Source organism: Silurus aristotelis, assembly GCF_946808225.1.
Source record: "Silurus aristotelis genome assembly, chromosome: 1".
Lineage (NCBI taxonomy): Eukaryota > Metazoa > Chordata > Actinopteri > Siluriformes > Siluridae > Silurus > Silurus aristotelis.
In genome coordinates, this window is record NC_139574.1 from 30,928,242 (window position 1) to 30,941,768 (window position 13,527).

General features: G+C 38.5%; 1 protein-coding gene across 28 annotated transcripts in view; it reads right to left on the reverse strand.

Moving 5' to 3' along the window:
* The window catches only part of obscnb (obscurin, cytoskeletal calmodulin and titin-interacting RhoGEF b), a 59,050-nt gene that overhangs the window by 16,606 nt on the left and 28,917 nt on the right, over positions 1-13,527 (reverse strand). For 19 of the 28 annotated variants that reach the window (XM_083567263.1, XM_083567259.1, XM_083567255.1 and 16 more), the window contains 13 exons: positions 12,360-12,629; positions 10,951-11,220; positions 10,467-10,745; positions 9,803-10,069; positions 8,605-8,877; positions 6,680-6,946; positions 5,762-6,037; positions 5,105-5,377; positions 4,737-5,027; positions 4,278-4,547; positions 2,617-3,876; positions 1,948-2,229; positions 61-142 (listed from right to left, as the gene is read on the reverse strand). In XM_083567263.1, coding sequence (XP_083423389.1) covers positions 61-142; positions 1,948-2,229; positions 2,617-3,876; positions 4,278-4,547; positions 4,737-5,027; positions 5,105-5,377; positions 5,762-6,037; positions 6,680-6,946; positions 8,605-8,877; positions 9,803-10,069; positions 10,467-10,745; positions 10,951-11,220; positions 12,360-12,629 — 4,360 coding nt within the window. The remainder of the gene's footprint in view (positions 1-60; positions 143-1,947; positions 2,230-2,616; positions 3,877-4,277; positions 4,548-4,736; positions 5,028-5,104; positions 5,378-5,761; positions 6,038-6,679; positions 6,947-8,604; positions 8,878-9,802; positions 10,070-10,466; positions 10,746-10,950; positions 11,221-12,359; positions 12,630-13,527) is intronic. The other 9 variants (XM_083567257.1, XM_083567241.1, XM_083567244.1 and 6 more) reach the window with 7 other exon arrangements.

A 13,527-nucleotide genomic window follows, 5' to 3' on the forward strand; every position in this document is an offset into this window, starting at 1 on the left:
CATTTTACTCTTGAGCATAATCAGTAGAAGATTTATGAAGTTAATTTGCATGATTTTTACCTTGAGACATAATCTTTAGCACTAATATATGAAGAAGTTTCTGTGGCATCAGCTGCTGTATCGTAATCAGAGCTGCAGGACACTGCAAAAATAAAATGTGTTATAATACGTTATATAATATATATAATACATCATCTTCTTCTTCTCCTTTGGGCTGCTCCCGAGCCAATCAGAGACGATCCTTGATGTAATCAAACCTCCACCTTGAACCAGTTGGACGTTCCTACTGCACACTTCACTGCTGTCACACTGTCTTGCACCACCCTCACATACTTCTCTGCCACACATGACTCCTCTCTCTGCACCCTGTCGTACGCTTTCTCTAAATCCATAAACACACAATGCAGCTACTTCTGACCTTCTCTATACTTTTCTTTCAACATTCTCAAAGCAAATAATGCATCTGTGGTGCTCTTCATTGGCATAAAACCATACTGTTGCTCACAGATGGTCACCTCTTCTCTTCGCCTGCCTTCCACTACTCTTTCCCATAACTTCATGGTGTGACTGATCAACTTAATTCCCCTGTAGTTACTGCAGGTCTGCACATCTCCCTTGTTCTTAAAGATGGGTACCAGCACACTCCTTCTCCATTCCTCAGGCATCCTCTCACCTTCCAGAATCATTTTGAACAACCTGGTTAAAAACTCCACTGCATCTCTCCTAAACATCTCCACGCTTCTACTGTTTTGTCATCTGGTCCAACCGACTTTCCACTCTTTATCCTCTCTATCGCTGCTCTTACTTCCTCCTTACTAATCCTATCCACTTCCTGCTTCACCATCTCAACATCATCCAACCTTCTCTCGCTCTCATTTTCCTCGTTCATCAGCTACTTAAAATACTCACTCCATCTTCTCAACACACTCTCCTCACTATTTAACACAATTCCATTTGCATCCTTTATTGCTCTAACTTGCAGCACATCCTTCCCAGCTCTCCCGTCCCTCTGCCTGGCCAATCAGTACAGATCATTTTCTCCTTCCTTTGTGTCCAATCTCTTATACAGCTCCTCATATGCTCATCATATTTTCTTTTGCCACATCCCTCTTTACCTTCTGCCGCAACTTCTTGTACTCCTACCTACTTTTCTCATCTATCGCTGATCCCAATTCTGTTTCGTTAAACTCTTTCTTCTTAGGCTTTCAGACTTCATGCATTATTAATGCTCTTCACAAATAAGTGGACTGTTAAGATTGTTACATGAGATGAGAAGGTGAATATTTCTGTTTATTATTTGTATACAACAATATGCTGCATTTAGAGGGCTAAGTAACACCAGTTTTTTCCTAACCAGTGACAAAAAAGCCTGGTGTCACTGACATAATAGACATAAGAATCATGTTAACATAATGTAGCTCCAAAAACTCTGGCTTTTTCAACATGCAAATGAAAAGATTAGATGAAGAAGACTAGTTATTTCAGAAAAAAGATGCTGGCATTTATTTATCAAAGTTCATTTAAATGCATAATTTAATTATTTAAATGTCACATGTCTATTAAATATATTAAATAGTAAAATACAAAAATAAATATATTTTATATAAACTAAATCTACAAACTAGACATTTTTATTATAACTAAATTAAAATATTCTGTTAAAATTTGAGTGAGCTTGATAGTACACACATGAAAAATACAAACTTGATGATTAAGGAATTAGTAGTGCTTTGTTATATAGTCAGATTTGTCTGAACACAACTTTGATTAAGAACTGCCAGACTTTCAGAGTCAATGCAGTTGGTGGTATCAATCAACATAAAGACATGCAATAAACAAAACTGGTATGCATTAGTAAAAGAAAGCAAGATCTCCAAGCTCAAATTACGTCCATTATTTCATATTTTTCTGTTCTTGAGTGCCTTTTTCTATTCATAGCATACTCACGTTCTACCCTAAGCTCTGCTATGCTTGAAGCAATCCCACTGTCATTTTCAGCCATACAGCGGTAAACGCCCATGTCAGATGGTTGTACAGTTGTAATGATCAATTGATGGCAGCCCTCCTGGTCTTCATTGATCATATAATGGTCATCTTCTTGTAGCACTTTCCCATCTTTAAACCACCGTACGCTGGGAGAAGGTTTGCCGATAATCACACAGTCAAAGCTGACCGGGTATCCGTCTGGGACTTCCTGGTTTTGAAGCTGTGTAAGAAAGACTGGGGCTGCTGTGAGCCCAAAGAACACATGACAAAACATTGCAGAGCCTTCAGAGCAGAGCAGCTCAACAGTTTCATGCAAATAAGATACTATAGATCAAAGTTTCCCAAATCCAGGAGAACCCCCTATCCTGCAGATTTTGGTAACACACACACTTCACCCACTGAAATGCTGTGCTGGGAGAAAGAAAAACACAAAAATGTGCAAGATGGGGGGGCTCCATACCCCGGGTTGGGAACCTGTGCTGTAGATAATTTGGATAGAATACAATTAAAAAGATTTTGGTAGCCAAACAAAAAACCATTCAATCATGCTCAAACAAAACAGATTCAAATTTACAAAGCAACAACTAAATCTTGGTGCAGGTTTAAAAGGGATAACTAAATATACCATACCAGGTGGTCCTGACATAAAAAATGGCTTTTCTGTAGTTGGAGTTTGGGAACCATCTTGGCTGAATCCCATCTTCTTGATGCGAAGTTCTATCTTGGTTCCAGTTTCAATAATAGTGGTGTCTATGGGCACACCTTGGTGTGTAAACATTTCCTGGAATCTTTGGGATGCAACCTGAGCTTCACTGCGTGTGTCAAAGCGAATGTAGATGTAACTATCATCTTCACGATACGAATGTGGATCCGGCGGCTGCAGGTCACCCTCATCGGCACTAATGAAAGGTTCCTCCTCTACGTTTGGTGGAAGACGTGTACGAAGCAACTTCTTGAGCCTCCTGCTTGCTTGTCGTAAAGACTCATCCATCTCGCTGCCAGAGCTCTCAGGTTCGCTGTCTGCACTATAACCGAGAGTCAGTGGGCGACGTCCAGATGACTCTCGCCCAGAGCCAACAGTGACTTTTCCACTGTGTGATGCAATGCCAAACTTATTTGTTACCTCACAAGTGTATACCCCAGTATCATTAGTTGTAGCAGCTGGCACAATTAGAGAGCAAGTACCATCATTGTATATGTCGATGTGGTGATGTTTGCCATCAATCAATGCTTTACCATCCTTTAGCCAGCGAACTTTGTCTGGCTTGCCGTCCGCAATACACTCAAGATGAATTGTCATATTTGGTTCTTTGTTCTGGTCCTTAAAGACTTCTTTAAAGGCAGGTCGCATATCCTTTCTGGCTTTGTATCCTTTGAAGGCTGCTTGAATTTTGATGGCTGCCTCCTGCAGTTCATCCTTGTCATCATCCCTAGTGATCTCAAATGGTGGTGCTGCTGTGGTCTGTGCCACTGATTTCTCAGTCATTTGAAAATGTTCATAAAACTTTTGGGATGCACTGGTTTCACTTTCACTTATGACAGTGACAGCAGATTTGCTGCTCTTTTTAAGGTAAGACACCAGACTTGAAGTTCCACTAATTGACTCCTCTTCAGAACTGGTATATAGATTTAGTTCTGATTTGATTTCAGTGGGCTTCTCTTTATTTTTTTTCTGCTCTTGGTCCACGCCTTTACTCTGCTGAGCTTGTGTCTTCTCTTTGCCATCTTCTTCTGGCAGCTCAGATATGGAGTCCAGTGTGGGTTCCCTGCTCATCCTCCGCTTCTTGGCTAGAGCATCCCATAAAACATGCAGATCACCCTCAGAGGCAGCCTCAGGGGGCAAACCAGGCTGGCCACCTTCCTCAGGCTGGGGCAACACAGTACTGTCTTCTGTAAATCGAGGTGATTTGTTAGGAAAAAACATTTAAGTCTGTCCTGTCACATACCCATTCACAGGAATGTGTGATGAAGCAGAATTACTTTTACAAAACCAATGATGCATTAATATTTTATTATTTAGAATTCCTGGGAATGCTGTTGCTACTATATAACCACTTTAGAATTAGCACAATAATATTGCCATGTTAAAATCTCATTATATTTTTCCAAAAAGATTCAAATAAAAGACCTCTATTACAAGTCTATGACACCATGGCAGTTAATTGAAATTCACATTAAAATCATTACAAAATGATGAAAAAAAAAAGTACATTCAACTGTGAAATAGTTTTTTAAGATAGGAAAACACAAAAGCGGAATGACAGTGTATGAAAATGAGCTAGAGCAGTTACCTTCCAACTCAAGGTTCATTGAGGTTTTTGCATCTCCTGAGGCCACACATGTATATACCCCCTGGTCAGCAGGTTGCAAATCCTTAATGAGCAAAATTTGGGATTTGCCCTCTGTTAACATCTGGTATTTTGCTCCCATCTCAATCTCGCGATAGTCTTTTTGCCAGAGGACTTGTTTGTTTTCAGATGTAAGTTCACACTCCAGACGTGCAATCTTACCCTTTCGAAGTTCAGAGGCATTTAACTTCTTGGCAATGGTCACTGGTGCTTCTAAATATCAACAAAATAGAAAAAATTTTTATACAAATAAAGAAAGCTGTTTTTAATCTATAGGTGCTTTACAAATATTTAACTATTAATACACAAAGTTCCCAAACTTTGGTCATGTGTGAAACTTTGTTTTAAATTTTTTTACTTAATCCTTTACAAATTCTATAGAACTGAAGGCAAGTTTCTTACCAAGAGTAACAGTTTGAGGAAGCTGGACAGTGTCACCAATACCAGCACTGTTAATTGCTGCCACCCGGAACCTGTACCCAATTCCAGGTATAAGGTTTTCCACCGTAAACTCAGTATTGCACACTGCTTCTGCATGGCAGGGCTGCCAGAGAGCACTATCCACTTGCCGCATCTCCACACGGTATCCCAGAATCGGACTTCCACCATCACTGAGAGGCGTGAACCAGGACAGAGTCACTGATGTTGGTCCCTTAGTGACCAGCTCAGGATCCTCAGGGGGGTCAGGTACAGCTAAAGTTTACAAATTAAATGAGTAAAACAAAATGTTTTTGCCAAATCACAATGTTGTATGAACTGGTTACACCTACCAATAGTAGTTAGCTTGGCCACTGAAATAGCATCTTGAGCAGCAAATGTGATCTCTAGAGGTGTCAGAACTTGTGCTTTTTTCAGAATTAAGGTGCACACACATCCATTATTCTTCATTGCCCAAAAGTCATCTGGCCGAAGTTCAGCACCATTAGCATACCAATTCACATCTTTCTCTGGTACCGGCTTGTTCAGGACACAAGTGAATTCTATCTGCTCACCAACAACAGCAGTCTTGTCCTCCAAGGGTTTCACCACTTCCAGTTGCCACCCTAAATTTATGGTTCATGAATACAGTTACCCCCAACACACACACACACACACACACACACACACACACACACACACACACACACACACACACACACACACACACACCTTTTAACATCATGCCTAATTCATGTTGGATTGCATAAACATTGTATTTGGCCACCAGTGCTGTCTCAATGGTGTGCTTTGCCCATAGACATATTCTTTTTCTAGAGACTAGCATACAAAAAAACTATAGAACAAGGCATAACCAGTTTTGCTTACAAAGGTTTGCACAGCAATTTAAGCAGTATGTCTAAATAATATTTTAGACAAAACCATTAATATTTATTTCATTTTAATATACAGTACATTTACTACTAGCACGATTTCAAAGTTCAACTAACCTTTGACTGAAAGAAGAGCAGAGGATGAGGCAGTGCCAGCCTGAAAGGTTACTGTACAGTTATCACCAGCTTTTAAGTCCTTCAGCAGCAAAAGATGGCGACGGCCACTTTCGAAAGAAACAATTTCCACTTTTGCAGACTCCTTCACAGGTTTTCCATCAACCAACCATTGGCAGTCTTTAGACTCTGGGACAGATAGGGAGCACTCAAAAAGAGCTTCCCCACCTTCAATGGTCTCCACATTGTCCAGACCTTGAATAATCTCAATAGGTTTAGCTGTAGGACAGGTTTGAGATGTTGCGATCAACATTTGAAGTGCATTTCTGCAAGCTGTACATGTTAATTTAAAGGTAAACCATAATAAATGAACTCTACTGTCTTCTTTTTCTATAAATGATCTGTTTTATTCCACTAAACTGTTCCCTCAGCTGGACCATCAACCCATTTCTAAAAAATCCAATAAAAAAAAACACTGTATTGTACAAATATTTAACATTTAATCAGAAACCTTAAATGTTTTTATGTAACATTAGCTCCACATTATTTACAATGCTTCCCTTCTCACAACCATGAATGCAGATGCAGTTAAGCAGGGCTAAACCCCCTGTTTTTATTTTTTGACATCAACATTTAATTACTTGCTATGGGGCTAGGGCTGATTTCATTCTACAACTTCCATCTAATATCACAACCAACATTCATAGCATTCTCACCTTTTTTGGATAATATATCCCAAATTTTTCAAAACTATTCATACACGCAGATTCCTTAGTGCACAAATATCTGGACCACTGAGTAAAGTTAAAGGAGCAGTATCCTACCTAACTGCATTTCAACAGCATCCTTTGCTAAAATCGTTTTAAAAAAATAGATCTTTACTAATATTCAGATATGAGTTCAGGCTGCAGGTACGCTCACCTTGCAACCTTAGGTGTGCCTCAACACAGGTCCCCTCTGCCTCGCAGGAGTATACACCCACATCCTGTGCGATTACTTGGCTAATGTACAATCGTGCTACAGTCCAGTCTTGTTCCACTATAAGCCTGAGGCCATCAGGTTGCACGGGTTGCCCGTTTCGCTTCCATATGGCCCTGACTGGCCGTGAGAACTGGCAGATGAACTCTGCAGGCTGATTCTCTGCTATTTGGATATCCTCCATGGCACTGACTACCTCCACAGTAGGATCTATAAATGTTGGGTGAAGTAAGTACAGTAAAGCACAAACTTAAGATGATGGATGATGGCCAGGTTTCATTTTCTCTGATTAGTCTTACTACTCACTACCACTTACTACTAAAAGACATCTTTTTAAAAAGGAATGCATGCAATGATTGCAGAAACCAGATGAAGGCAAGAGTATTGGTTATTGGCTTTCTAGGTATGGCTCAGTTAAGTATTTAAGATTGATGGCATATATTCCAGAATCAAAGTATTTCAATATATTTTGTAGTCTTTAAACGAACTGATTATCTGTTCTAATGGTAGAAAATGCAAGAGAGTAAAATTGAAGACTGAGTACAGGTATGCCACTAATTCAGTGGCAAAGGACCAGAATGTCTTCATGCTGCCTTCCTGCCCCTGCAATGACAGGGTCTGTGCATACTACCCTTATTGTGTTCTTACCAGCTACTGTCCAGACAATCCCAACAGCAGGTGATGAGCTTGAAAACTAAAACTTGAAAGCTCTGGAACTAAAACCTCAGCAATGGGTTGACTTAAGTATGTCCTAAATCAGATGTTAGTGGATCTCATTTACAAATGTTTCAGAAATATTTAAAATGTTTAAGCACTATGTAGGCCATGCATAAGTGAGTTGCGTAGCAAGACACTCATTCAGCTGGTTGATAGGAGAGAAACAAACCCTTTTGAAGGCCACTGCAAGCATTGAAAAACTTGTAAAATATGGATATTGGTCTATTTTATCGCTGAAGTAACTGGAACTTTCTAAAGGACTCACCATCTTTTAACAGCTGATTTTAAAGTGATGTCCAATATTCTGAATAAAACCATACATATGTAGAATAGCACAATAAGTCCAGATGTGTTTGTGAAAGGTCAAGCCTTGTAACATTTCTAAACTGCACACAATAAAATGCATGAATTTCGAACATTTGGATAATTATTGTAAATGAAAAAGTTACAAAAAGTGCAAGGGCACAAGAATACTGATAGTTACAAAATTATTAGGATTAATCATGAAAAACAATATATTTACACTGCATTTTATGTTCATTGAGGGACAAAAAAATTGTCCTGCCAGCACTTTCATATAGCAGCTATCAACAATTGCATTCTGACAACCCTTTTTTTACTCTCTTGTGAAGAAAAAAATGTTGCAGCTTTTCTTATTAGAAAGAAGCCAGAAAGTAGAAAACATTTTTAAATATTGAGTCCTTCCATAAATGTTTTACCAAAAGAAAAAGTCACAGTAATCTGCACATCAGCAATTATACAGTTTTATTAGCTGAATAATACACTTTAGTGTTTACAAGTTCCTGTAAATTATTTGTTGACAACATATTAAAACAAGCATATTAATGCAAACCTGTTCTCTATTTTCCAGCCTGTACTGCTGTAGGAGCTGCTGCTGTAGAAAATTACGCAACGCTTCCCAACCAATCAGAAGTCGGAGTTCAACAACTCTGTGTTATAAGAAATTACTGAGCACTGAAATGAAAGCAGCACGAGGCACAAGTAAAAGCAGCTGCTTTTTGTTTGCCAATTCAGAACATTCATGGACACAAATTTCAACCGGCACCTGGTCTACCATTTCATTCAATGTTGCAGGGCCATAAACAAAAGAGCTGATCTGCACCCCTCAACACCTCTACCTGGTCTGGTACCTTTAACTAACAGCCTAGCCGAGGACGTCAAGCTTCCTGTTTTGAATAGGACGGTGCCCGAGTCATTTGGTGCCAGGTTCTTTAGGGTGAGGGTGTGAATATTGTCTTCACCCACCCCAATGACACTGAAGGGACTGTTCTCCAAACGGGTGCCATCTAACCACCACTGGACTCTCCCTTTGGCACGGCGAGACAGCTGGCATGTGAATACTGCCTGCTCTCCCGCAAAAACATCAGTGCTTTTTATACCAGACACTATGAGCACCTCAGCCTCTGCAGAGACCACAGACAAACAGCTAATCAATAGCATCCCTGCAGGTTTAACTTTTTAAAATTGAAATCATTAAAAAGCATCAACAATGAGCAAGGATTTACAAGTTCTTCATTGTTTTCATGGATTTAAAATGACAAATTTGCTGACTAACCTTAAAGCAGCAATAATCAATTATAAATGGTGGTTAATCTGTAGATAAAAATACTGCAAAAGCCATTATAGCTGTGTACTTTATGTCCAGAAATGTGTGTGGCGGCCTCAAAAAACACGCCAAAGTTGTAAAGTTGTCATTTTGTACTACAGAACATATATACAGTAGTTCAAAGTATACATCAATGTATTGTCATTCCAACTGAACAGTGATAGGGAAATCACTGATTTATTCTCTTACTTCTCAAAAGTTAGATAAATTCCCTTGGCAGTAGCATGTTGGTTAAATATGTAAGTTTCTTTATAGTAGAGATGTCAAATTATATTAAAGCAGACTTTTCTATCAACCTTTGGCTGTTTTCCCAGAATTTATCTGCAGCAGCTTACCCAGACAAATGTTATGCAGAAATAGGGATCAGCCATTCAACAAGAAAAATTGCACTGTGATGTTATACATATGGTTAAGATGCATAAATTACTTTAAAATAAGTATTCCAGCTTCTAATTTAACTGGCACTTAATTTGCTTTAATATTTATATAATCTTTTTTATTTACAGGTTTAAAACAATGTCTAGATTTTAGAACGTATTTGATTTAAAATTCTGCAACTAAAACGACATTCAATTGCATCAAATTGATTACTCAAATTGTGCTGGAATGCATCAAAAGGGTGAACAGTTCATTCTTATAATGCTATAATTTGCTAATCCAACCTGCTAGAAGTCATGGATTATGCTAAACATTTAAAGTGAAAAAAAAAACAATGCTTATACCTTGTACTGAAACCGATGCTGTTGTTAACTGATTTCCAGCATCACAAGTGTAATAGCCACTGTCCTCCACTTTCAGGTCCTGTATGTTTAGCTCTTGTACACATCCCTCTTGCTTCATCTGAAACTTCTTACTGGGTTGCAGGACCAATCCTCCTTTACGCCACTCTACATTGACCCCAGGCTTAGATAGTTCACAACAGAGTGTAACCATGTCACCCTCTACAGCATCTACATTCTTCAGTTCTTTGAGAAAGAAAGCTGGGGTTTCTGTTGAGTGCAAGAGAGAACAATGGAACGTCAGTAAATTCGGAAGGGGTTGGTTATGCTATTGCATGCCAGTGTCGTGCTCAATTGCAGTAAACAAGCAAAATACATAACAAACACTTTTAACCACATAAAAAGCAAATGAGGCAATGTGATGCATTCACACTCATTTGCTTGCCTCCTGAAGTACAAGAGTCTTGTCTTTTTGGACAACCCAGGATAACTATATGAAGGTTAGTGTTATGCTGAACACTCATAGCTGTATTCATATTGTACATGACATCATAACACGGTGCTCTTGTGCATACATGCACCCAAAGCATTCATGAGAGCCACATAGCCACAACTGCAAATGAAGAATCCAAGACTCAGAAGCACTTGCAGAAAACCAACCGTTTACCTTTTGGTTTCTCCTTCACCACCAAGGAAGCAACAGTCCTCTCACAGCCAACCACAAAAGCCACATCGCCTGAATCATCAGGTGTGACCATTTTTAATACTAGGCTGTGTTCCCTTCCTCGGCTGCTGATCTGATTTAAGTCATTGTTTTGTAGGTGATTGGAGCCTAGCCACCATTCGCCATTAGTTACTCCTGTCTGCGAAACCTCACAGTGGAACGCAGCATCTTCACCAGTCATCACTGTGATGTCTTTAAGTTCTTTTGTAATTCGTACACGTTCTAGGTAAAGAGAATCGCAATAAAAAAGCCAACTCTTTCTAAAGACAATGTGCCTATTAACCAAGGAAATGAAATAGTGTATCGAATTTAGTTTGTTAGTTATCTTTTGGTGATTGTTTGGTGAATACAAGATGTTGATATGCATTTTTGCATTATGAGTAGTTATAGAATTTGAGCAGTAATACACTAAAAAATTAAAGATTACCTTTGACACTCAAAGTGGCTTTACTTTGTTTGTCTCCGACTTCACACATGTACTCTCCAGCATCGTCTACTGTTAGCTTGTGGATCTCCAGAGTCTGGATTGTACCATTCCTCTGGATAGAATATTTGTCTTCTTCAGAAATGACTTTTCTGCCCTTCTTCCAGGTAACAAGGGCATCGGGAGTTGACGTTTCACAGGACAATATAGCTTTATCTCCTTCTACAGCTTCCTGGGGCGTCAAGTCTTTAGTAAATTGTACCACAGTGACAGCTAGAAGCAAATATAGCAAATAGTAATTCAGTCAGACTGATGGATCAGAGAATAACAACCCATCCTCTAGAAAAACAAGCTTGGACTTATCAAAGCTCTCTAACAGTAGATGGAAGTCTGTTTTCTGATTCTGAAGAACAAGCAGTTGCACCGGAACATCAGCAATCAGAGTGATACAAAAACCTACAATCTAATCCGAGGAAGAGAGCTGCTAGCTAATCTTTTAATCCAGTACACAATATGTATAACAGACACCATTCATTTGTATTTATTATTATTTTTTAACTGATAAGCTCTGACCACTGGAATGATTTATGATAGTTGCTATAGCCATAACTAAGATGTTTATTGGACATTAAAAATAACTATAAAACAGAGATGCCCAAACTAGGCCCCAAATTTAGAAAAACTTTGGAAAAATAAGGATCAGCATCATGTCTCTCATTAGAGGTCACTGCTATTACAAGCATATAGCTGTATTTTTTATATCATAAATAGCTGTATGCTATAAATGAGATGATACCGAAACTTTGATGATAAAACTGCATTAGTTAAGCAAATTACAGAGTAATGCTTTCTATTTGTTTATTTATTTCCAAATATTATGACATTATTACAATACCAACTTTACTTTTAATGCATAATGCACTTTCAGTCCACAGCCCTTGACAAGTTTAATCTTTGGCCCTTAATAAGAAACATATAAATAGTTACATAAATTAATAAAGAAAAAAAAAGAATTATGTAAATGTTAGTACAGTATTGGCAGATTGCTGTGCCAGCACTTCAGGAAGGTCTGGTGAGTTAAGTTTATATAATGCATGTAAGATGGGAAATGAACTTGTTTGGTGGATGTTGCACAACATTAAAGTAACTTTAAAAAATAAGTGTAATTTTTTAATGAATAATTGTGTTTTATTCAGTAAGGCCAGAAAATGTAAAAATGTTAAACAACTGATGAGTCAATTGAAACAAATTCAGAACAATTCACAGATAATTCATTAGTAATGTGGTTTCTAAAACATGCCGCAATATAATAGTTCTAAAGTGGAGTTATTCAAAAGGAAGTTGAAGTTAGGGGACAGGAAGGAAAAATGCAATGCCTTGCAGCTGGCGGAGTCTCCAGAGACCGAATTTACCTTTAACTGTGAGACAAGCAAACGAAGTGTGGCTCCCCACATGGAAGGACACAGTGCCCGAGTCTTTCTCGGTCACACTCCTTAGAGTAAGTGAATGCTTTTTGCCTTCCACTTGGATTACATTCATCTCATTGCTCTGTAGAGGAACACCCTGAAGCTCCCAGCTCACATTCTGGGCACCGTCATGAGATACAAAGCACTCTAAGACCACATCGTCTCCTTCGTTAACGATGCAGCTCCTCAGCCCGGTTTCAATAGTAATATCAAGTTCTGTTTAATACACATCATCCAGAATAAATTTTTAAGCAACGAACGCATTGATTTAATGCTCCAGTTAGTGTAGCCTTTACTCACTGCACCACCAGTTAAAGAACGTTACATGTCTTTTTGATACTTGTCTTGTCTGTACCTACTTTTTTCAATCTTTAGTCAAAGTTTTGGAACCGTCCATGTCGTGATTATATTTGTAATTAGATGTGTGGGATATGATAGTTTTCTACCTGGTTCTTTTTTATTAAATATGACACTCTGTACAGTCTATTTTATTAATAACTAATAATAAAATCCCTGCAATACACTGTATGATCAAAATAATGAGGACATCTTTACAATTATATTTGGTTCTCCTGCCTAAACTGTTGCCACAAAACTGGAAACACATAATTAAAAGAATTCATTTCTTACTTCTTACTACTTGTAAAATAAAAATTTCCCTTCACTAAAACTAATAAGCCCAAAGCACAACACAAGTTCCATGAAAACATGGTGTGTTTTCTCAGTGTACTACAGATTCTCTGTGTACACCTAACACTTTAAGCATGAATTGGAATTAAAGCATCCTCACCAAACATCTCACTAGTGACCTCACTAATGGTCTGGAAGCTGACTGAAAACAAACCCCCACAATCAGGCTCAAAATCATCTCTAGGTTATGTATGTAACCCTGCTTCCCTGAGGGAATGAGACGCCACGTCAACAAAGCTTTGCTGCAGAAACGCAAAGTTTTGTTGACGGAGCTCGAGTTCCTGAAAGGGAACTAGTGGAAGTCTTACCTAGAAGAATGAAGTATATTTAAATAACAAAGAAGGAATAATAAAAAAGAAGGAATACATCTGAAATGCAGATGTTCAAAGACCACAAATGGGTGTGATGATCAGGTGTCCACACA